This window comes from Mytilus edulis, chromosome 4, assembly GCF_963676685.1.
Source record: "Mytilus edulis chromosome 4, xbMytEdul2.2, whole genome shotgun sequence".
Lineage (NCBI taxonomy): Eukaryota > Metazoa > Mollusca > Bivalvia > Mytilida > Mytilidae > Mytilus > Mytilus edulis.
In genome coordinates, this window is record NC_092347.1 from 17,430,410 (window position 1) to 17,456,125 (window position 25,716).

Below are 25,716 nucleotides of genomic sequence, written 5' to 3' on the forward strand. Positions count from 1 at the left end.
GATATATTGGAATGGCGACTTAAGTTAACTTGATATGAATGGATAATACTTGTTTCGATTTAATGAGTTACCTGGGGTAACAGTGCATGACAGAATATTTAGTAGATACTTTGCTAGTATATGCATTTATGGTGTAATAAACCAACCTCTTAATTTTTAATGTAGGAATTCTTTGAAGTTATATCTTTTATGTGATGTATATGTAAAGGTGATCTGAATTAACTTGAGTTAAATAGGTTGTATTTGCTGTTATTGTTTTGGTTACCTCAGGTAACCCTGCTATGAAAGAATTCTTAGTTGATACTTTGCTAGTGTTTACATTCATATTGTTATTCCACAATTTTTTAATTTGAAATGTAGGACTTCATAGATTTGTATTGTTTATGTGATGTATATATATTTAAAGGTAACCTGAGTGAACTTGAGTTAGATGGGTTATCTTTGTTGTGATTGTTTTGGTTATCTGAGGTAACCCTGTCACGTAAGAATACGTCGTAGATAGTTTTCCAGAGTATACATTTAACTTCTAATAAACCATTTACTTTTTCATTTTGGACTTCATAGATAAGTATTGTTTATATGATATTCAGGAAAGGCGACTTTAGTTAACTTCATTTGAATGGATATTTGTTGTTATTTTTGAAATAACATGAGGTATCTCTGTTATGAAAGAATACTTCGTAGATAATTTGTTGGTATATGCATTTATGCTGTAATGACACAATTTCTTAATCTAAAATGTAGGACTTCATAAATTTGTATTGTGTATGCGAGGTATATATAAATGTAACCTGAGTTAACTTGAGTTGAATGGGTTGTATTTATTGTAATTATTGGGGTTACCTCATGTAACCCTGTCATGAATGAATACTTCGTAGATACTTTGGTGTCGTGTTTACATTTATTGTAATAAACAAACTTCTTTATTTTACATGTAGGACTTCGTGAAAGTTGTATTGTTTATTTGATGTACATGTAAAGGTGATCTCAGTTTACTTCAGTTAAGTTAAGTGGGTTATATTTGTAATTATGTCTGGGGTTACCTCAGGTACCCATGTTATAAAGAATGCTTATTAGATAGTTTGTTAGTGAAAACATTTATGTTGTAATCAAACAATTTCTTTATTTTACATGTAGGCCTCATAGATGTGTATTGTTTATGTGATATATCGGAAAAGCGACTTTAGTTAACTTGATATCAATGGATAATACTTGTTGCTATTTTATGGGTTACCTGAGGTAACCCTGTCATAACAAAATACTTAGTAGATACTTTGCTAGTATATGCAGTTATGCTGTAATAAACCATTTTCTTCTTTTGTTATGTAGGAATTCATTGAAATTATATTGTTTATGTGATGTATATGTAAAAGTGATCTGAATTAACTTGAGTTAAATAGGTTGTATTTACTGTTATTGTTTGCGTTACCGCAGGTTACCCTGTTATGAAAGAATTTTTAGTACATACTTTGCTAGTGTATACATTTATATTTTAATTACACAATTTCTTAATTTAGAATGTAGGACTTCATAGATTTGTATTGTTTATGTGATTATATATAAAGTTACCCCAGTTGATTTGAGTTTAATGGTTGCATTTGTTGTTATAATTGGGGTTACCTCAGGTAACCCTGTCATGAATGAATACTTCAGATCATTAATTGAACTTTTATAAAAAATTAAAAAAAAAGAAGTTTATAATTTTACAAGCCATCTCCACCCTACACGTACATACGAAATGAACGATCGGTGAATACAAATAATAAAATCATTTGGGAAGTTTGTTGACATCTTTGGTATTTGGTCACATTAAAATTTGGTATTAAGATCTATCTAAATAAGAACTATATTTTCGTGCGTATTTAATCAATGACGCATTACCATGATTACCTCAGGGCACCGATTACCTCAGGGCATACAGCAGCGGACCTAACTGCCACCTGCAATGCATTCAGGAAATGATGCTCTTCACAATACATAATGGGAAAATAACTCTTGGTCTTGTTAACATTTCCACAGGTAAAAAAAACCCAGTGGTAACAGGAGGGAAATCACCCCTGGGGACAATTTTTTTTTCTCTTAAAATTTGCAAAATTTTATTACATGCTATAGTTATAATATAAAAAGACAAATTAGGGGCAAGTTTATTATATAATATATCATATATGTGAGAATCGGACGCCTGTTTAATTAATTTGGATATTATTTGAATGATTTAGTTTTCAAAAAAACACAGGGGACAACATGATTTTAGGGGGGGTTGAACATTTAAATTACAATATTTTATTGGAAGAAATATAAGAATGAGTGTTTAATTGGCAGGCCATGGTGCATTATATAATTTAGTTTATACTGAAACTTAAAATTTTCAAAAAAGATGGTTGAATAAAAAAATAATTGCTGGTGAAGTGCGGGACATGGAAATTAGACTTTTTCAGATATTGTCTCACCTGGCGAAATAAGTTCTGGATTTGTGAGATTTGTTCCTCGCCTGGTGAAATAAGTTCCTTGTCTATGAAATATGTTCCACTGGTTAAACAAGTTATCTTATATACTGAGCAATTGTCATCAGTGAGTTTAAAGTCGTGTATTATATTGATAAGGTCATAAATAAAAAGTGTTAACATCCAATTTGGATCATGCGGAGTAAAGCAAAAGTTTAATAACATACTCAATTAATAATACTAAAAATGACACTTATAAACCAGGAAAGAGTAGAATAAGAAATAATAATAAAAGTCATTCCGAAAAATAGTTAAAGATGAACATTTGTACTTTTTTTAAAAGGACAAAGTCACCGTGTATCAATAGTACACCGGATATAGGTACTAACCAAGCGGACATCACCGATTTTGACCTTACAAGGTAACGAAGATCTTTGTTTTGCTTTATCAATTTTCAATGTACATTTCTCAACATTTGAAATTCCTGCTCCCAAATAGTTTTTGCATCGATTTTTTCCTATTCATAAAACAACTTTGATGTTCAAATAAGAACAATTAACTTGTTCATGCGCAAATAGTTGTGAAAGTCACCACCCACTTTCAATTTCGATACAGTTGTTGAGACATTTACATGTTTTATCTGAAAGAAACCTAATACAGGGCAACAGTAATAGTTACCAATCATAAACCTACCTGTGATTACTCATTCATTGAAACTGTTTGGGTAATAAACGAGTATGAAGATAAAGTTTTTGTGTAGGGTTTACAACAACTTAACTATGCACCGTACATAAGGATTTATGTGGTCAGCTAAACACCGTACACAACGCTTCTTTAGGGATAAAATATCGAATAATAACATATGTATGAAAGATTTCAATGCCAATTATTGAAACAGCTATACTTATTACACACACACACATTGACCTTCTATCAGAAAAAGAGTTGCAATGAATATAGAATTATATCGGATGAGACGAGAGCCAACTTTTTTACAAGCATTTGCACATGCTTTTAGTAATCCTTCTTGTTTTGGGAAAATAATGAGACATCTCTAATCATCAACCTTCGGCTAAATCATTTTTTAAAACAGCAATTATGTTTAGATTGAAGTACACATTGATATTATGTGAACAAAACGAAGATTTTTCGTTACCGTGCAAGATCAAATTCGCTCACGTCCGCTTGGTTAGTACCTATATCCGCTGTACGATGATACACGGTGAACGTGACTGATCAATTATATTAAAAGACTTAAAGAAACCAAAGACACACTCTTTAAAAACTGTGCAATGACCATAGCTAAGTACATGTATGATTAGAACACCCATGACAGATCAACAAGAAAGGACAAGAAACATGGAGGTGGAATACCACATAAATGATAAAATATAGATACACATTATGAAACATTAACATGCTAAAAATGTATAAGTCGCTATCAAGACCAAATAATGTTATTGGTAACCTGAGTATACACATCAAACTGTGATACTGGGGATTCAAGAAAAGATTTATTTCACAGCACGATCAATTTCAAAATTAAAAAAAATATCTTGCAATCTTTTCTTGAACCATTGTTAACAGTATGAACGGTTTATGAATATACATAAAAGCACACTAAAGTAATTTAACAATATTCCCTAACTTTCGTTTGTATCCAAATTAGAAATGATCAAAGGTGACTCAAAACTGCAATTTTGACAGGTTTTGGTTTTCGATATGTTCTTTTTGCTTTAAATTTTTTACTTGGTTAAATTTTACATGTCAGAATCAATTTTAGATATTCAGACCAAGAACAGACCAGTATTGAGAGAAAAGGAACATTAAATACAAATCTTCCTATCATATTGTGATCTACATATTACATAATATATATATATTGCAGTAAAATGTAATGTTCAGAAATTCAAAGAAAAGACACAAGAGGCAGAGAGGGAAGGTGTCTGTTTACATGGACAATTAGCTACCAAGGTATACATTGTTGATTATTGTTAATATTTTACTACAAAGGACGAAGAAAATATGCATATAGCTCTTGGCTATTGAACAAGACTGTATGTTGATCTCTAAGTGTTCTATTATTTACGAATATGATGACCCCCCTAATATCATCTTTACTAATGTTAGACTATATGTTGATCTCTGGATGTACTATTGTTAAAATGACTTCTAGATGAAAGGTATTTCATAGGATTAAGGCGAAGGTCTAAGAACTTTGAGTGGTTGTGAAATCAAATCTTCCACCTACTGTCAAATTCGGGTAACATATTTTAGCTATTTTCAACCGAAATATATTCTTATTTTAGAATTAGATTTTTCATGCTTTTTGAAAATGGGTCACTCATATATAAAATTCAACGATCTCTTTTATTGTTCAATAGTTTGGTAATTAACTGACTTAAATTTTCGATGTCCAATTCTGTTTTGCAAGTTTGTAAGTTTTTAAATGCTAAGCAACTTTTATGAAAGCCTTATTCAGAATTAAAAGAATAATCGGGTATCATTATTTGTAGGTACAACAAATGAACGAGGATGAAATTACCTGTAAAATGTTACAGAACAAGCAAAAAACACTTAATGAACAATTAGATATACTGAAACATGAATTCGAGGTACTGAGAAACGAAACGGTAGGTAGCTGAATTGTTTCGTTCTTCTTCTGGTTATCCAACAAACATTATGAAAAAGGATGGGGTATTCGAATAAGCAATATTTGAATAAAGAAAACAACCAATTACCATGGCAAGCCGTTTTGCTATAATTCTTACTTCAAGATATCTCATAAACTTTATAAAAGAGCGACAAAAGAAACTAAAGGGAGAGTCAAACTCATAGATAGAAAACTGACAACGCCATGGCCAAAAACAAAAAGACAAAAAGACAAACTAAAGTACAAAAGACACAACATAGAAAACCAAAGGGAAAAGGGAAAGGGTATTGTAGTTACGAGATAAGAACATATCCGATATCATCTGTGAAACGATAATTCAATAACGATCAACCAACTCGTGATGGCGTTTGTAAAATTTAGGAAGGGATGATTTCAACTTCACCATTTGGAACTCTTGGTTTAATAGCTTCCTTGTGAGTAGCAATCCTCTATCATGGAAATTATGATAGGAAATACAAGCCCTGGAATATCGTATCAATTGGGAGATATATACTCCGTATGCAGGCACTGCTGGAATGTTGATACATAGAAATGCAAAGATCACAATTGGGAAGCTGAACTCATCTCTTTTGTCATAAAGTTTTGTTTTCAACCAACCCTCATTTTCAATTTCTAGATGTAAGTCAAGATAGTCACCAAATTTTGTATTGTTTAGTGAGAAAACATCATCTATATAGCGGAACGTAAAGTTAAAGGATATTGCTAGCTTCTTATCTTCTTCCTAAGAAGTTCTTGTATGAAGTCAGTCTCATAATCATAATAAAAAAAAAACCAATCCGACAAGAAGAGGGGCACAGTTGGTTCCAATTGGTATTCCGACAGACTGTTGAAAAACACGTCCCACAAACGTAACAAATATGTCGTCAATCAAGAAATCAAGCATCTTGATAATGTCAGTTTCAGAGAATTTTTGATTTGAATTAGACTGATTCTTTACAAAGTAGGATGTATCCCTCCCCAAGACAAGCTACTTGTATCTACGTTCGTCATTCTTTTTAATGAAACAAAGTAATAACCACTTTCAATTTATGTTTTAGTTTGGAAAGGGGAATACTTGTGTAAAGTGTAGAAAAGTCAAATGTTTTAATACTATTGCACTGAAGATGAGAGACTCTTATGTAGTTTATAATTTATCCTACATATTATAGGAGATATCTTATATACTTTATAAGATATCTCATATAGTTTATATATATAAGATATCTTATCTTATATATCTTATAAAAATGAAATTATATAAATATATCTTATATATTATATGAGATGTCTTATATATTATATGAGATATCTTATATAGTATAAGAAATATCTTATATATTATAGGAGATATCTTGAAATTAGAATAAATATTAAAACGGCTTGCCATAAATTACAGTTTTGTACAACATACGTGGTTTTCTAATGATATGTTCATTTTTGTCTGCAAGACCTATTGTTTTTGCTTATATTTCAACCATAGTTTAGATCAAAAGAATATTAATTTATCATTCCAAAAATTGGCTCAAAAAGTATAATAGTTTTTATCGATCAAAAACGTTTAAATTGGTTTAAAATAAGCATAAAACCATTGTATCCGTTATTGTAGTTTACATTCTTCAGACTTCAAAGTGGAGTTGAAATACCCGTAAAGGTTCTATCGCTGTACAACGCCGTTATCTGTGAGTTCAGAGTAACAGACACTTGGTCATATTATATTATATATTTTTATTATTACAAATTGCCTTCTTCATTTGCTTTAATACTTTATATCAATAAATTAATGTTGAGTTCACACGTAATTCGAATTCGATTCGCATTAACTAATTCGAATTAGTTTAATTCGCATTCGAAACGTTTTACGTGCTAACGTCAATTCTAATTCGAATTACAATGCGCGTCAAATTCGATTTACTGTCCAAACGACGTTAACTTTTAATTCATGTTAACAAAAACGTATTTCTAATTCGAATTGAGTAATTCGAATTAGCCGATTCGAATCAATTCGAATTAAAAAAAAGAAGAGTGTGTGCACGCAGTTAGCGAATTCGATCAAAATCAATCATGTTATGTACTTTGTTTAACCTATTTTTAATTTACTTTATATTATGTTTGAAAATTATATTGTAATTATTCTGCTTATTTTGGGCGCAGTGATTGGCAAATAAAATATTTGTTTGTTTGTTTGACGTAACAAAATAAAGATTGTGGCAATATTTATATTGAACCTGTGAACATCAAATTGAAAAAAATAGTCCTCAATTTATTAGAATATAAAGTAAACTTTGTTAGAATAAAGTTTAAATGAATAGCAACATTTCTAATACGCATATAAGCAAATACGCACAATGTATACTATTACAATATAGTTGGCTATGTTATCGTTTTTAGGAGTCTCTACTTTAATTAACACTCTCAGTTGTCTCGTGATTGCATAATCGCTTCGAGTGCAAGGAGTCGTTGATTCGATCCACCATCAAGTCAAACGAAATTCTTTTAAATATGTGTTCGCTTCTTCTTCACCAAGCTCACATGCCTATCACCCTTCTTGTACAAACATTGCATATTCATATACAATTAAAAAATGTACATGCACTATTTGTTACTGGACAATATTAAACAGCAATCAATCACATGTAATAATTGATCAGTTTAACGTATCGACATCTATTTTTAGGTTTACATTTAAATCATCACAAGTCCCATCGTTCTGATTTAAACATTCTCAAAATTTGAACGCAAAAATGTACTGTTTGACTATTTTTCAGGTTGAAGTTTTATCGAAGAAAAACAATGACACAGATATGTTTTGCTCTGAAGTGGAAGAGTTTGCAATCGACTATAGTTTAATTAGCAATGGACAGTCTATCAGAGAAAGGGAAGCCAGACAAGAGATAGCAAACTTAAAGGAGAAACACAATTGTCTTAGACGAGGTCAGAAATCAAACACATACAACATGAAAAATAAGAAAATGTGTGCTCTCAGATCCTTTTTTTATTTATTTGTTAATTATAGCATCCGTTGAATGTGTGTGGTTTTTTTTTCAAATTCTGTTTATACATGTTTATATAGTTATGCTGGGTGTAGACTTGGATTTAATACTAGTATTACATACGGATGTCACTTGGAGCAGGATCAGCCAACCCTTTTTTTTTTTTGGACCCTGAGACAACCCAGAGTTTTTAGGGGTTTGTGTGGCGCAGTTAGAAGTTTTTTATGTTGTCTTTTGTAGAATTGTTTTATTTTAATATTTTTCCAGTTGAGTTTGTATGATGCGCATATATATAAACAAAATTATTCACCGGTATTTAAGGAGATTCAACCTGAAATATTTTAGGATATCCTTTGTAAACAGTATTTTTCTGATCATTTATTTCTACAGATAGTCAAGTTTATGAAGATAAGAAAAGGGTGGTATCTGAACTTAACGAGGATCTTCAAGGTTTCGAAGAAGAGAAGACCAAACTGGAAAGAATGGTACAGGGTAAAGAATTATCCTAATTATTTTAAAAAATGCACGTATGTGATATTTATAGCTTACTATGTGGTATGGGTTTTGCTATTGTTGTTGGCAGCCGTATGATATGATGTGATCGTTAGTATTAACAGATCGCTCAGTCATTTAACCGATCTGTAAAAATGCATAAAAAAATGCAACAGTGTACATTGCTTTAAATAACGTTTGGTAAAATGGATTTTTGCATGTAATGTTCAATCCTGTGAATAGTCTCTATAATATTGAGATTGTTATAGGTAACCTGCCATCGAAAGTGCAACGCTTTTTCTTAGCGCCTTGGGTTAACTTATAAATTAAAAAGGATGCAGTGGGATCTGATACATTATAAATTTTGTGCCAATAACTTATAGCTGAGTTATATGTTGACATTGTAGAGGGAACATAACCCTTTTCATATATAATGAAGTCAAATATAGTGACAATGTGTGAATGAATATTGGTATTACATAATCTGCTATACTAAAATGAGAAATACAAATCTGTCTAAAGTCTATCCATATCTTATTATTCTGTTTTCTTGTTGAATTTGCCAATGATGATTTTAATAGATCATCAACTGTTTTATTTAAACTGGTAAGATTGGTAGGTGATATATGAGTGTAGGCTCTGGGTCTGCATCCGACATTAGTTTCAGGAACTTGGAAATTTGTAAACGGGAAAGTGCGTCACTTTAAATATTCAACTTGCTGGCTAAATGAATGGCAGAAAACAAAACATTGTATTGTAAAGATAACAAAACCAGTCGAATCAAAAACATTACATTTTTTTCAGTGCTTGATTGCTTATTCAATACATGTATTAAAGCCTCATTGTCACAATTAAAACACATATATCTATTTGTCATCTGTTGTCCAAATGCAATTGCCAAGACAATAGATACAACTCTTTCATAGTTATGTTTTGACTTAAACATTGCTCATTCCATTCCCCATAAAACCCAGACTGTCCAAAAGCTGCGCCATATCCATAAAAACCCGATGCATCAGTGTACAACTGAACAACGTCATTTGAAACCATCCTTTCATCGATGAAGAAACATTTCTAATATGAATTGTTCTAAAAAACTTTTCCATATTGACAAATCATCTTTGCACCCCCTGGTCAGTTTAACTGTGTGATGAGGTTTTCTCAACGTCTTGGTTATTTCATATGATGTCCTAAAAAAAAAAAAACCTGCCAGGAAGGACTACATAGCAGGCAAAGTTAAGGAGACCACAAAGTGATTGTATTTCACGTAATGTCACCTATTCCTTCTGAAAAAAAATATTGAATTAACTTACTACATTTAGATAATTTATCAAATGGCAAACATGCTTCTTGTTCAGTCGTAACTAATTCCATTCCACAAAAAAGTTAAGCAATAAGCTGTGCCTACAGTTTTGTATGGAGCCATAGGTACACCTATTTTATCACACAAAAATTGTTTGAGATAACTTTCACATATTTCCCTCGACTATCAAAAACTAATCTAAAATGTGAAACATGATACCGGTACCCTCATTCATAAAATTTTGTTCTATCCAATGTAGCCCAGTACTGAAACGTTCAAATATTTGGCATGCTGATGAAACTCCCATTGGAAGACATTTGTCGAGAAAATAGAGAACCTTTCGCATAAATCCGAACAAATGATCTTCCTCAGGTCTCAATAGTAATTTTCGATAAGCCAAAGAATTATCCGTTCCTCTTTATATAGTTGATGTGTTTCCCTCAGTTTTTAGTTTGTAACCCGGATTTATTTTCTCTCAATCGATTTATGACTTTCGAACTACGAGCGATATACTACTGTTGACTTTATTTTGCAAGAAAACATGGAATTATGAATTATTTTATTCCATTAATATTTTTTATTATCTTTGAATCTTTGTATACTGAACAAAATTCCTCCGCAATACTATTGTTAATTGAATCGCCTTTAGGAAAATACAGGTGGTTAATAAGTTTTGTATATTTGATGAAACTGAACTTAGGTTACACTTTTAGATACATTGTATATTAACTGAAATTGTTTGTTCACATCAAAATATCAAAATATTATAGATTAACGTTTTTTTTAATGTATTTCAGATCTAAATTGCAAGTTACAAGACGAGATTCGAAGGACAGAAGATAAAGAAAATTTGCTGAGCTGCCCAATCACCACTCCTGAGTTTGTCAAGTGAGTCATTTGTGCAAGGGTCTGTTTTAAACAGTGGACTGACCGGATTTGCATTAATGATCATTCATGTTTTACCATATCTCTTAATTTTGTCTCAATTTTAAGTCGTTCCTTTTTAATAAATTTATTATAATCTCACTTTTTCTTTTTACAATTTGTTGCCACTGATAAAGCCACTGCGAATTGACAACCAAATAATTCATTATTGTTTTGCTTTCGTACCAAATCAATGCCACTGTCTTCTTTGCTTTATAGTTGGAGATCTAGGATCTAGTTTTAATTGTATCTCATTGTCTTTATTGAATTACTCAGAATTATATGTTATAGCATGCCAATGACATCTTCTTTCTCAGTTGAATTACCAAGATTTTCACACTACGTGAAAACGAAAAAGAAATTGCCTTTCTTGAATTACTCGTAGTTTTTACATGCAAATGATATGGGCTTTGCTCATTGTTGAAGGCCGTACGGTGACATATAGTTGTTAATGTCTGTCATTTTGGTCTTTTGTGGATAGTTGTCTCATTGGCAATCATATCACATCTTCTTTTTCATATTGCTTGGTTTACCCAGATTTATAAACTGTATACAAATTACCTAAAAATGAAGCTGCCCTTCTCGAGCTACTCACAATAATATTTTACATACTGATACCAAACTCCAAGGAAAATTGAAAACGGAATGTTCATAACAAATGGAAAACAGCTGTCATATTTAGGCATTTCCATATGTAGAAAATGGTGAATTTAACCTGATTATAGAGCTAGCTAAATGTATATCTCTCACTTCTCAGATCCGGACATCCTGGCATTTACATTTGTCAGGAGGTGATGCCATCCGGAATCCTCTAGATTTTTCATCTATTTGAAGGGGATTACTGATTATTTATATTGCCGATAATTTTTTAACGAGAGGTTATAGTATGTTAAAAATCAAAATAGAGATATTATATAGTGTCTTTAACAGTATTAAAAGAGTAAAATTACTATATTCAACTGGTTACGATATATATCAATTAAATTAATTTGCAATAAGTCTATGGAAAATCTAGAGGAATCTTATCCGCATCACCTCTCAACATTGTTTACATAACAAAAATGCTAATCATTGATTGATCAGTTACATGTTGTGATGTCACTGCAGATCTGAGACTTGTATGACAGTCGCATAAAATTCCATAACATTGACTAAAATGTGTGAACAAAATACATGACATTGTCTTTCTTGAATTATTCGAACTTTTAACATGCAAATGACACTGTCTCTCTCAAATTACTTAGAAATGACAAAATAACATGTTACCTGCAAATGGCATTCACATTGTCTTTCTTGAATGACTCGGTTTTGTAACATGCACATGGCACTGTCGTTATCGAATTACTCAGAATTACATGTTACATGCAAATGATGTTGGATTCTTGAATTACACACAATTACATACTTCATCTAAATAACATTGTGTGTTTGAATTACTAGGAATTCAATGTCAAACATATATGACATTATTTTTCTTGAATACACCCAGAATTAAGTACTACATACAAATGACATTGTCTTATTTTTTAGATTATACTCAGAATCAGTTTCATGAAAGTTCATCAGTTTCCAAATTACCAAGAATGACATGCTTTAGATATTAATTACATTATCTTTTCTGAATTCCTGTAATATGCACTTGGTGTTGTATTTTTGAATTAGGAAGCTACAATTTGATTTGGTTGGTTGGTTGGGGGATTTGTTTTAGAAAATTTAAAAATCAAATGATAGCTACCTTAGTCTTTATTACCATCTTCGGTAGCGAGATGTCTTTATTACATGTTAGATGTGATTTTTTTTCCATATTTGTATAAACTATCTTAATGTGCAGATTACAACACCAATTAGACACTCTTAAAAACGAGAATTTAGAAGAGAAGTGTAACGATTTACAGAAGGAGATGTGTAGGCTTCAGCAGTTATGTTGGCAGAGACAATTAAAAGAGAGACAAAAACAACAAGACGTCAAACGACAGACTCGAAGACAGGAACAAAAGGTCAGAATTTCAAAACACAAGCCATAGTTTATTTGTAATTTTGTTTCTTATTCTATCGCCAAACATCTTGCACGGAAACTTGTTTAAAATGACCACTGGTATTGATTGCAATGCCAACATTACAGATTCTCCAGTTTTGTTTATCAATGAAACAATTACTTTTTACACTATGTAAAATAAATTCTGTTAACATTTACATTACTATTGACGATTGAAACTGTTTTGTGGCTCACATACACATGTCTGTGTCAGAATTATTCAGCTGAGGGAGGTATACAATGAGGTCTACAATTATTAAATAGAATCAATTCCTATAGACAGATATGCAGAACAAATTGATCGCCACAATAGAAGAATATTATAATAAGATTTAATTTGCGGATGTGTATTAATATTTAAAAGCTTCTTCAAAATAACAGATTGAAAGTCATGATTTATGTAAGAAATGGGTGTTTTAATTATATGTAATGATGATGGTAGTTCAGTCGCAATAAGGGCTCAAGACAAAAAAAAAGTGGCCATATGGAAGACGTATGCATAAGGTTTTTTTTATTATTAATTCATTATACACAATCTATTACAGAACTCAGTTGCAGTATCAAATCGAGTACAGCTGTCCAATTTTTCATCTGATGGAAATAACAGTGAACAGGTCTGTTACAGACACAACACTTATTTGCCCTAGCACTTCATTTTCATCTAACCTTCCATTTTTATAAATATAGAATATTTTTTACGTATAAGTCTTATGAGGGGATATAAATCAGATAATTTAATTTAGAAAAGGCTAGTATACAGTAGTTTTTATTAATTTGTAATGTTACAAGAAACTAAAAAGGGTGGCCCCATTTTTCCCCTTTTAAATATCTGAAAGCATTTTATAACAAGTATTTTATGAACTATTTTATAATATTTTCATTTAGTTTTCTTTCTATGCACTAAATGCTTTTTTCCTGGTTCAGTGGCGGATCAGGAACTTTTCATAAGAGGGGAGGGGGCGCTGACTGACCTAAAGGGGGCCCGGTCTAGTCATACTTCAAGGATTCCCTATATGATCAACCATTTTTTTCCCACGAAAAAGGGGGCGGCCGTCCCCCAGGGCCCCCTGGACCAACCTATGTGCTTAATTCTAACAAGATGTGTAACGTTTTCTTAAACCTATAGATATTATATCATATTCATACACAACATTTTGGCAAATTCTAAAAACATTATATATTTTATTACATCAAACTACCTTATCTTACTTCCAACTATTTTCATAGTCAATGTTGACCGTTATGACGATTCCAAACATTTTATTATAGATAGAAGATGACACAAACATGGAGATACAAGACCTGTATACTGAGGATTTGACAGACCTGAACTATCAGAAATCGTTGTTCAAAACAAGTATGTTTAACGTATTCCTGTATAACCTGTCATAGTGTCACTAGTTAAAGAGCGTAAGGCTTATGCTCTAGCTCAGTTTGAAATCAAAGAAATAACAAACGCTAATGATAATGATTTGAATCCTCATCATTTAGAGTATTTTCTCCTCCACCTATAAATGACAATATTTGAAAATGAACTAAAACCATAAGACGAACCATATTTTATTGATTATAAATGGGTAAACGACTTTTCTATGATCTTAATTTTTTTTAATTTAGCCCTTATAACTTTTTAGATTTGAGCGTCACTGATGAGTCTTTTGTAGACGAAAGTGCGTCTGGCGTAAATACAAAATTTCAATTCTGGTCTCTATAATGAGTTTAGTTATTGATAGATAAGGAAAGTTTCAGGTGTGTTTTTCGTCGTTATTTATTGTTGCAGTCTTCCTGATGTTCAATAAACAAGGATCGATGCCAGAACAAGATAAGGGACAAAGAAGGTGCTACTGGCACAAAAACTGCATATTTTGTATCACACATGTTAATGTGTCTAAGTTTGGTGCTTTGTTGGTGGTAAGTTCATTCAGTAAACTGGTAAGGATTTGTTTCAACCAAATAGTTTACATCGAAATTTAAATAAAAAGTATTGACACTGTAGCAAAATAAGATGCTCTCAACAACAGTTTTAAGCAATGAAATCCAGCATGAGGTATAACCGAATAAGAAGATAGAACAAGGGTATATTAGAGTCTTTTACACTTTTCACTATCATGATTAGTACAACTATGTTAGTTGCTGTAAAAAATAGAGTTAACATGCTTATCGTTTTTCTCATTTGTAGGATCTGATCATTAAATATCAAATGTGTCATGAACCAGGTGACGAAAAAAAGTGTCATGAACCCGCTGACGAAAAAAGAGAAAATTATTATGTTCGTTTTATTTCACAATAAATTTCAATATCACAATTGTACAATGTACATATTGAATAAATGTCTTATTTGGTTTTGCTTACTTTATGCACATTGAAATGAACTGCTACTTTATATTCTAGAAAACACAAATAAACGAGACAAATTAGCTGTGTCCATAGGTGCTTGAGGACAGGATCCTGTTATGAGCCCCCCTCCCCCTTATTATCATAAATCTCGGATTGTTTAATATATATCACTTATAATTTGTACCATAAAGATATACTGATATACCATATTTTACTTTAAATATGCATGTTTACTATCATCGTGAATCTCGACTATAGAGATTATGATAATAAGGGGAGGGACTATTGGGGGGGGGGGGGGGGGGGGGCTCATGACAGGATCCTGTCCTCAAGCACCTATGGATATAAGACCGTTCAACCCTTTACAAAACAGACCAACATTGAACCATTCAATATTAGACTAGAAAGTTCTTGTTTGTGCAACAGCATATAAGACTACCATAAAGATAAGCTGATCAAATCCAGATTTGAAGATGGTTAATGCCCTGTTAGCATTATCACGTGACTTTTGAAAAACTGGTGGCGACATTGATTCAAATTTCGGAATCTCTAAGTATGGATTGTCGCACTCAATATCAAATCTGAACGTGTAAAAATTAAAAAGATATTTAGTTAATCCAACCGAATCGCCATAAAACTCATCTTTTGCTTCCTTTGGATATAGAATAAACGTTGATACGCCGTATATGAGAGTAAGTTTGTTCATATCTTCATGACCTTTAACCTGAATGTGACCGTATGCAGGATTGTAATAGTTGCCGATATAATCTGTCTTTTGACGGCTCATAGCAAGACTCTTCGTAACATTTAGCTTTGTGTTTGGTGTATAGTCATACCATGGTTGTGGAAATGAACAAAGTGTGGCAGTGCTGTTGATGTAAGGAGTTTGGTTGGTGTAGATATCAAATATATAGTTGTGGAGTACTTGTCTGATGAAGTAATTTGGATCATTCCCAGTGAGGGCAATAAATATTCCAAGATCAGCATCCGGGTACCAGGACATCAGCGCTCTATATCCATAAGTTGATCCACCATGAATAAACATCCTGTTTCCTGTGAAAGGAGGAATAAATCCAAATCAAATACTTTATCAAGAGAAATTTTGGATATAGAAAAGATATATGTTTGTTAGTTAGACAAGTCAACTATCCACCAGAGACCAAACTGCACTGAATGATTTAAACAACTACACAGGTCACCGTGCGACTTTCAATATTAAATTAAACACATTAAAAAAGAGAAAACAAACGGCCCAATTTATGCTTAAAGAACAAACAGTAATATGACAAAATGCTATCATCGACAACAACTAAATTACAGGCTCCTGACTTGTGACAAGCAAATTACAGGATCCTGACTTGTGACAAGCAATTTACAGGCTCCTGACTTGTGACAAGCAAATTACAGGATCCTGACTTGTGACAAGCAAATTACAGGATCCTGACTTGTGACAAGCAAATTACAGGCTCCTGACTTGTGACAAGCAAATTACAGGATCCTGACTTGTGACAAGCAAATTACAGGATCCTGACTTGTGACAAGCAAATTACAGGCTCCTGACTTGTGACAAGCAAATTACATGCTCCTTGCTTGTGACAAGAAAATTACAGGCTCCTGACTTGTGACAAGCATTTTACAGGGTCCTGACTTGTGACAAGCAAATTACAGGCTCCTGACTAGTGACAAGCGAATTACAGGCTCATGATTTGTTACAAGCAAATTACAGGCTCCTGATTTGTGACAAACAAATTACAGGCTCCTGACTTGTGACAAGCAAATTACAGATTTCTGACTTGTGACAGGCAAATCACAGGCTCCTGACAAGCAAATTAAAGGCTCCTGACTTGAATCAAGCACATTACAGGCCCCTGACTTGTGACAAGCAAATTACAGGCTCCTGACTTGAATCAAGCACATTACAGGCTCCTGATTTGTGACAAACAAATTACAGGCCCCCGACTTGTGACAAGCACATTAAAGATTTCTGACTTGTGACAGGCAAATCACAGGCTCCTGACAAGCAAATTAAAGGCTCCTGACTTGAATCAAGCACATTACAGGCTCCTGACTTGAGATCAGCATCCGGGTACCAGGACATCAGCGCTCTATATCCATAAGTTGATCCACCATGAATAAACATCCTGTTTCCTGTGAAAGGAGGAATAAATCCAAATCAAATACTTTATCAAGAGAAATTTTGGATATAGAAAAGATATATGTTTGTTAGTTAGACAAGTCAACTATCCACCAGAGACCAAACTGCACTGAATGATTTAAACAACTACACAGGTCACCGTGCGACTTTCAATATTAAATTAAACACATTAAAAAAGAGAAAACAAACGGCCCAATTTATGCTTAAAGAACAAACAGTAATATGACAAAATGCTATCATCGACAACAACTAAATTACAGGCTCCTGACTTGTGACAAGCAAATTACAGGATCCTGACTTGTGACAAGCAATTTACAGGCTCCTGACTTGTGACAAGCAAATTACAGGATCCTGACTTGTGACAAGCAAATTACAGGATCCTGACTTGTGACAAGCAAATTACAGGCTCCTGACTTGTGACAAGCAAATTACATGCTCCTGACTTGTGACAAGCAAATTACAGGATCCTGACTTGTGACAAGCAAATTACAGGCTCCTGACTTGTGACAAGCAAATTACATGCTCCTTGCTTGTGACAAGAAAATTACAGGCTCCTGACTTGTGACAAGCATTTTACAGGGTCCTGACTTGTGACAAGCAAATTACAGGCTCCTGACTAGTGACAAGCGAATTACAGGCTCATGATTTGTTACAAGCAAATTACAGGCTCCTGATTTGTGACAAACAAATTACAGGCTCCTGACTTGTGACAAGCAAATTACAGATTTCTGACTTGTGACAGGCAAATCACAGGCTCCTGACAAGCAAATTAAAGGCTCCTGACTTGAATCAAGCACATTACAGGCCCCTGACTTGTGACAAGCAAATTACAGGCTCCTGACTTGAATCAAGCACATTACAGGCTCCTGATTTGTGACAAACAAATTACAGGCCCCCGACTTGTGACAAGCACATTAAAGATTTCTGACTTGTGACAGGCAAATCACAGGCTCCTGACAAGCAAATTAAAGGCTCCTGACTTGAATCAAGCACATTACAGGCTCCTGACTTGGGACAAGCAAATTACAGATTTCTGACTTGTGACAGGCAAATCACAGGCTCCTGACAAGCAAATTAAAGGCTCCTGACTTGAATCAAGCAAATTATAGGCTCCTGACTTGAATCAAGCACATTACAGGCTCCTGACTTGGGACAAGCAAATTACAGGCCCCTGACTTGTGACAAGCAAATTACAGGCTCCTGACGAAAATACAAAAATAAAAACAGTTTGAAAGGGCTTGAATCGTCAGAACGACACGAATAACAAAACACACAAGAAAAACAAACTAATGTAAGTATCGATAAAGAAATTGTGAAAGGTCTAACTAGTTTTAACAAAGGATCTTTTCTAGTAAGTTTAATCAATATGTTAAATCAAATTCAACTTTAAGGGCTCTATAAACAGTTTTACCATATAAAAAAGGGATATATCTTGTTTGTAAAAAGGTTTCTACACGTACAGATTATTTTGCAAACCCAATCTATGAACTTATGAAAAAATTCAGTTAAGGATTTAAATTGTTTTTGATAACGAAATCCCTGACTGCGCTTAGTACTTTGCCAGTTACATATATGTTACGTTCGGTGAAATATAAAACATCACTGCAGACGCAGTCAGCTAACGATTTGGAAATAATACGCGCTCCTAAGAATGGACACACAAGGAACATAACCGTTCACAATAGGGAACGAAAACTCGTCTCTTCCGTCGTAAAATGTTGAATATTTTTTTGTCACGTGTAAAACTAAAAAACCAAATCTAAAAAGGACAATTATTATTGTTGACATCGGATTTGTTTTAAGTTATATAGTTTCTGTGTTAATATCTGCAATATGATTAGAAAATTCTTGACATATCAACATTGACACATATTTCTATTTCCATTTTTTTAAATGGAACTTTGACGGACCTTCACTGAGTTTTGCCACAGAATGAGGTTCATTACAATACAGAAACATGTCTCCTATTTTAAAAAGACATACTAGATGTTGTTAATTATAATTACTTGTTTTAAGTTAAATATTAAACTTATCAAATCAATGTATTATATCCTTTCTTTTTTACTAAAAAATCTTATTTAGATATACATATACATATACACCATCAGGCTAATTTCCAAACTTACCCCCATAAAAGCCCGACCTCCAGCCAAGTGCATACCCTGAGATAGCAGTGGTGACAGGCACTTTAGGTTTAGTATAATATTTATACGTATACATATCATTAGGTACGGTATTGACTGCTGTGGTAATTTCTTTGAAGGCCTTTTCAGATATTAGTCTTCTGCCATCGGATAATTTTCCGCCATTCAGATGGAAAGTCATCCACTTCGTCATATCCACTGCCGTGGACAATATGCAACCAGAACCACAAAGCTCACCATAGTACCTGTAAAAGCATCACACACTATCAATTAATTGACTTTTAATAATAAGTCAATTGAATGTATTTACCAGATAACATTAGGTTAGTAAGGGAGTCTTTTCTGTCTTCCAATCATCCAAGGGTTAACTTAAATCTATTGGTGCGGTTTAAATGATACCGCTTTATTACCTAAGAACCTTCAATATGTTTGCAAAACTGATTCACTGATTTAATTTTTAAAAAATGTCCATGGTTCGTTAGCTCATTGTTGATCATTGTTGTCACCTGTCTCAAGATGCATCTTAACATAGTATCAATTAATATGTAAGTACTGAAAGATAATGACAAAAAAAATCATCGTTTAAAAGGTTTTTCAAAAGTCTTACTTTGAAAACTCGAAAGGGACCGGGTGAAAATCGCCGTAAAAATCCCTAAACCCTTGTGCTAAATTTATCTTCTCTGGATTAGCAGTCGTTACAAAGGCGGAAGATTTCATTCCAAGTGGCTCAAATATAAATTTGGAGACCAGATTCTCCCAAGTATCTCCACCAATCATCTCTGTTATGTATGTGACCAGACCATACAGCAAACTACTGTAGATGTAACTACCTCGGAACTCTTTTTCTGCTTTCAAGTATTTGAGTCGACTGAAGATAGAAAATTACTTGGTCTTATCACTATGTTTTAAGTGTGTTACGTAACAACTATACAGACTACTAATTTGGTAAATGTTTTAATCAATATGTAGAAACGAAATCCCTGACTTAATAATTTATCAGAAGAACATAGATTTCGCTTATTGAAATCCAAAACGTCACTACAGACACGAGTTGTGATATAACAAAATAACTTGGTCTAATCACAATATATATGATGTTTTTTTTAGTTTTGAGCATGATGACGATAACCTTTTCGCTTTTAAGTGTGTTACGTAACAAATAATCAGACTTTGAGTTACAACCAAAACTCTCTCTATGTATATGTACTAATTCAGTAAAAGTTTTAATCAATATGTAGGAACGAAATACCTGACTTAATAATTTATCAGTAATACATAGATTTCGTTTATTGACTGAATCCGAAACGTCACTATATATACAGACACGGGCGTATCGGACGAGTTGTGGTATAAATACACCGTAAAACGGTGCCAAAAGAACATTACCGTCCAAAAAAGGAAAACTCGGAATAGAAAAAGGAATGTCGTCCCCTTTGTTATAAATTTTTGTGACGTTTCATTGTTGTTTTGATATCAAGAGTCCATATGTCATACAAAGTCAGAACGATGTAATGTAACAAAATTATGCGCATTAACCAAAATCACGGAAAAAACCAAGCTCTTATCATGCTTACTATTGGAATGATCCGCTTTGACATGTCCTTAATATTATAGGATAAAAACAACAAAGAACATGCAAAATCTCTTCGCTATAAGATAAGATAATTTTATATGATGCGCTTTATCAACATTTCGAAAATTTATTTTACATCTCCAAAAGTTTTGAAATTCAAACTACCAAACATTGAAAAGTGTATATCAGACGTGATGTAATGCCACTTTACGTACAACCAATAAAAACTTACTGTATAAGGTTTGATCTGGTTAGGTTGGTATTTAGTCGTATCCTGTTATTCTGAGGAATTCCTGTTCTGTGCGACAGTAGATCACGGACTGTAGTGTATTCAGACCTCAAACTATCGTTAAAGATATGATCGTTCCTGAGAATTGTCTTAATCTTGGTATCCAGGGAATATCTAATAAAATACAACTTACAATTCGGAAAATGAAATATTAACAGATCTGTGAATATGAAGCGGGGTGCATTACGTTTGCGCGCATTACCATTACATTTGCGCGCAAAAATCATTACGTTTGCGCGCAGCTTTTGGTTATATTTGCGCACATTTATCATACAGGTAAACTCGGGTAAAAAAGGTATATAATAAAATATAAATAAAATATAAATGACTTTAATTTTCATATTAGATATGACTAAAAATCATTAACTTTGAAAATATATTTTAATCATATATTGTTCATACTGTATTCTAAGACAAAATATAAAGTGTTCATGATAAATTCCTTTATAACTTAAAGCATACATGTAACTTCATTGCGAATTTGTCAGGGTGAACAAGTACCCATAAAAGTGATCTCTTTTAAATTCGTAAATAATTTAAGTTAGTTTGTAAAGTTTTGTCAAGGCACGAACATTTGAAGGTTTTCATATAGCAACTCTGGGAGGGGGAAGAGAAATCATTAGTATGTGATGAGTATTAAACTTTCCGGATTGACAGAATATGTTGCAATCGACTTCTACCTCCTCGTGGGTAACATGCGCGTAGCTACGTTTACGTCAAAACGCCCGGGCGTACACTTGAATTTTGAAAATAAAACAAATAATCGACATAGAATAAGAAAATCTGATCAAAAGCACATCACCCTTGTGCTTCTTTTTTCACTGGATTGTAATTTTGAATAAAAAGGGACTAAATTTACTCAAATAGATCATTTAATATATTTGTTCGAATTTTTTGTAAAAGTCTGAATCCACTATGAATTCTACCTTCTTTTCTTATATTTAAGCAATTCACTATCTGCTCAGATTCGATATGTTGTTTGTATTTTTGTCGAACCTGTGATTTATGTCCCAAAGGCGAGACAAAGCGGCGTCAATATTTAGGTTCCGAATGTGGATAAATTCTTTTAAATGACTCTCCGTGAAATTTTACGAAAGTTGTACAGAAACTGTTTATGATCAAAAGAGTATTCAGAGCAATATAATAATGCAATTATATCTTTAATTTTCCCGCATTTTAAGGATAAAATGTATGTCTTTCTGCAATTAATAAGTGGTCGCAGTTTGGGCTTACATTTTGTTATTTTTTCTACTTGTCGAACCTTCATCGAAATTTATGAAAATGTCGAAGAAGCTTTTTCTATGACTAATGTCTAAAGCTAACATTTTAAAAGCATTTGTTTTCGTTCATTTTTCTTTTCTTTTCTGATAGACAGATAGCCGGACTCTTCTTTACGCAATTAATTGTTTTACATGCTCAATAAAATTAACGGTACCAATTTTCTTGCACCAGATGCGCATTTCGACAATACATGTCTCTTCAGTGATGCTCGTGGCCAAAATATTTAAAATCCAAAGCTTATATAAAAGATGAAGAGCTATAATCCAAAAGGTCCAAAAAGTGTAGCCAAATCCGTGAAAGGAATCAGAGCTTTGCATGAGGGAGATACATTCCTTAATTTATAATAATTTATAATATTTTGTATCAGCAAATTTTAATAACACAAAAAAATCCGTATTTTCATGCCAGTACCGAAGTACTGGCTACTGGGCTGGTGATACCCTCGGGGACTAATAGTCCACCAGCAGAGGCATCGACCCAGTGGTATAAACCTTCATAGATTGTCGTGAAATATTCCAGATCAAGAAAAAAATATCAAAAGATTTTTTTTTTTTAAATCCCTTTAAAGGAATGATACATTCAATTTGAATCACTTTTTGTGGAAGAAATCCTAGATGTTCCAGAATTTTTTTATATTGCACCTCTTAGAATTTTTTTTTTCGTGTTCATTAAAAGGTGCTTTTGTTGATTATATGCTCACTCACGGCACCATTTAAACTTATTCAAAAGTAATATTGGTTTGAACGTTTTCTTTAAAACCAATGACCATTAGGCTAGCTGCCACTTTAACACGATGAATAAGTTAAAATTGAGAATGGAAATGGGGAATGTGTCAAAGAGACAACAACCCGACCAAATAAAAAACAACAGCAGAGGGTCACCAACAGGTCTTCAATGTAGCGAGAAATTCCCACACCCGGAGGCGTCCTTCAGCTGGCCCCTAAACAAATATATACTAGTCCAGTGATAATGAACGCCATACTAATTTCCAAATTGTACACAAGAAACTAAAATTAAAATAATACAAGACTAACAAAGGCCAGAGGCTCCTGACTTGGGACAGGCGCAAAAATGCGGCGGGGTTAAACATGTTTGTTAACATATTACAAAATTTAACAAAAAAAACCAAAAAATCATTTAGATTCAAAAGTATGTTGTTATCAATGATCTTTTACTGACAGGAATCATTATGGTATCTCATTCTCGATAGCTTTCGGGGGCTTCGTCCCTTTCGAACCCACTACCAACAGGTGCTTTGACATTAAGCGGTTGGCACCCCTCATATCCCTCGCCAAGGTTCGGGCGTACACGTAAAAATGACCCAGCTACGCCACTGGGTAAGTAGGTGACTTAGACTAACAGAAAGGGTACTTATACTAAAAAATAATTGAATAAATGTATAGATAAATAAATTTTTTAATTACCTAAGCTTACCTAAGTTTACCTGGAAAAAAAATGCGCGCAATTGTAATCAAAAGCTGCGCGCAAACGTAATGATAATGCGCGCAAACGTAATGCACCGATGAAGCGAACTAGAAATACTCAATGTTCTACCGTATCATTCATTTGTTTAAAATTTTGACACTTTCATTTGTTCATTTTTTTTCTCCAGATTTTACGGTTTGTCAGGGTCATCAGCGACATATATATTTACAAAAGTACCAAAAGCTTTTAAGGGATTGGACACAGGTTATAACAACTTCAGTGACGTCTCTACCTATATAAATATAAACACAAAGTACAATAGATAATGACGATAGTAGGAATGCATGTAAAACATACTACAAAAAAACCCCCCCAAAAAAACCAAAAAACACTTTAACAAGGAATAATACTAAAATATACTGTACTGGAGTGAAGAGTTTGAAAGTAGTTATTTGTTAATTGATATGTTGTACTGACTCAGAAAATTCTTTGTTTTGCTGAAAAGAAAGGTCACCGTCACCAGCTTATAGAAGTTCAATGGATTTAGCGTATCTTTCTAAATTTGAAAACAATATTTCTCTTGCTTCGTTGTGAAAAGCGCACTAAAAAAATAGAGAATACTATCCTAAACAGGGTTGCCACAGCTGTAAGCGAGACTGACTTTAAAGAACTGAAGTGACAATTAGTTTACATAGATCGCCTTTGAGGGTACATATATCTGTATATATCTACATCCCAAAAGAAGGCCGGTGTCTATATACCCTTAGTTTTTAATGGGGTTCGTGTTGCTTATTCTTTTAGTTTTCTATCTTGTGTCGTGTGTACTATTGTTTGTCTGTTTGTCTTTTTCATTTTTATTCATGGAGTTGTTAGTTTATTTTCGATTTATGAGTTTGACTGTCCCTCTGGTATCTTTCGTTCCTCTTTTATACAAAATTCAATTCATACATTTTATTTTATTTCCTGCGTGTTGTAAAACTCACTTCAATAAAAGCACAAGATCCGGTGTTTTGCCTATCGTTGATATATGATATATATATGCGATATCTATTAAAGGTTGGTATAGGGGCTTATTTTCAGTATTAATTCAATAATGGAATGGCACTCAAATACCAGTCGCTGTGATTTCACCAAAGAAGCGATATGGATATTTATGTAAGTGCAGGTGTGGTTGAAATCTAGTTTAGGCCTACCATTTCAATGATTAGTCTCGTCCCAAGTCAAGTACCTGGTCAGTGTTTTGTCTTACATACCATATACTGTTTTCTGTTGTTTTTTTCTCAAATGAATATGCACATTTAAGCTAATATTCTCTAAAGAAAAAAGAATACTTACTCTGTTTTCTCTTCGATAAGTTTCACCAACAGAGTACTGGCGAATGCTTTAGATAAGGATGCGATCTGGAATACAGTGTCGCCAGTCACAGATGTATTATCATTGGAATACCCCTCAACAAACAAAACTTTATCAGATTTGACCACAGACACCGACAGACCGACCACTAGGTGTGACTTGCACAACATCAATTCTTTCAATGTCGCATTGAGCGCTGCGGAACAGGATGTACATCCATTTACAACTCCAGTTACTAAACAAAATACAAATAATCCTAACATTCTCTTCTTAAACTCTCCCTGACAAAGCATCAGTGCTAGATAATATATATATATA

General features: G+C 33.1%; 2 protein-coding genes across 5 annotated transcripts in view; one reads left to right on the forward strand and one right to left on the reverse strand.

Annotated features, from left to right (window-relative positions):
* LOC139521744 (coiled-coil domain-containing protein 172-like) overlaps nt 1-15,183 on the forward strand; it is a 388,671-nt gene extending 373,488 nt beyond the window's left edge. For 2 of the 4 annotated variants that reach the window (XM_071315316.1, XM_071315313.1), the window contains exons 2-10: nt 4,333-4,418; nt 4,961-5,077; nt 7,863-8,028; nt 8,478-8,579; nt 10,680-10,770; nt 12,638-12,803; nt 13,387-13,455; nt 14,111-14,198; nt 15,021-15,183. In XM_071315316.1, the coding sequence (XP_071171417.1) occupies nt 4,970-5,077; nt 7,863-8,028; nt 8,478-8,579; nt 10,680-10,770; nt 12,638-12,803; nt 13,387-13,455; nt 14,111-14,198; nt 15,021-15,034 (804 nt within the window). In that variant the 5' untranslated portion in view covers nt 4,333-4,418; nt 4,961-4,969 and the 3' untranslated portion in view covers nt 15,035-15,183. The remainder of the gene's footprint in view (nt 1-4,332; nt 4,419-4,960; nt 5,078-7,862; nt 8,029-8,477; nt 8,580-10,679; nt 10,771-12,637; nt 12,804-13,386; nt 13,456-14,110; nt 14,199-15,020) is intronic. The other 2 variants (XM_071315314.1, XM_071315315.1) reach the window with 2 other exon arrangements.
* A 284-nt stretch (nt 15,184-15,467) lies between these two features.
* On the reverse strand, nt 15,468-25,715 carry LOC139521738 (uncharacterized). The gene is made up of 5 exons (XM_071315302.1): nt 25,381-25,715; nt 21,283-21,453; nt 20,085-20,345; nt 19,460-19,722; nt 15,468-16,231 (listed from the first exon to the last, which is right to left on the reverse strand). The coding sequence occupies exons 1-5, from the start codon at nt 25,689-25,691 to the stop codon at nt 15,579-15,581; spliced, it is 1,659 nt and encodes a 552-aa protein (XP_071171403.1). The 5' UTR covers nt 25,692-25,715; the 3' UTR covers nt 15,468-15,578.
* Between the last annotated feature and the right edge of the window lies 1 nt (nt 25,716).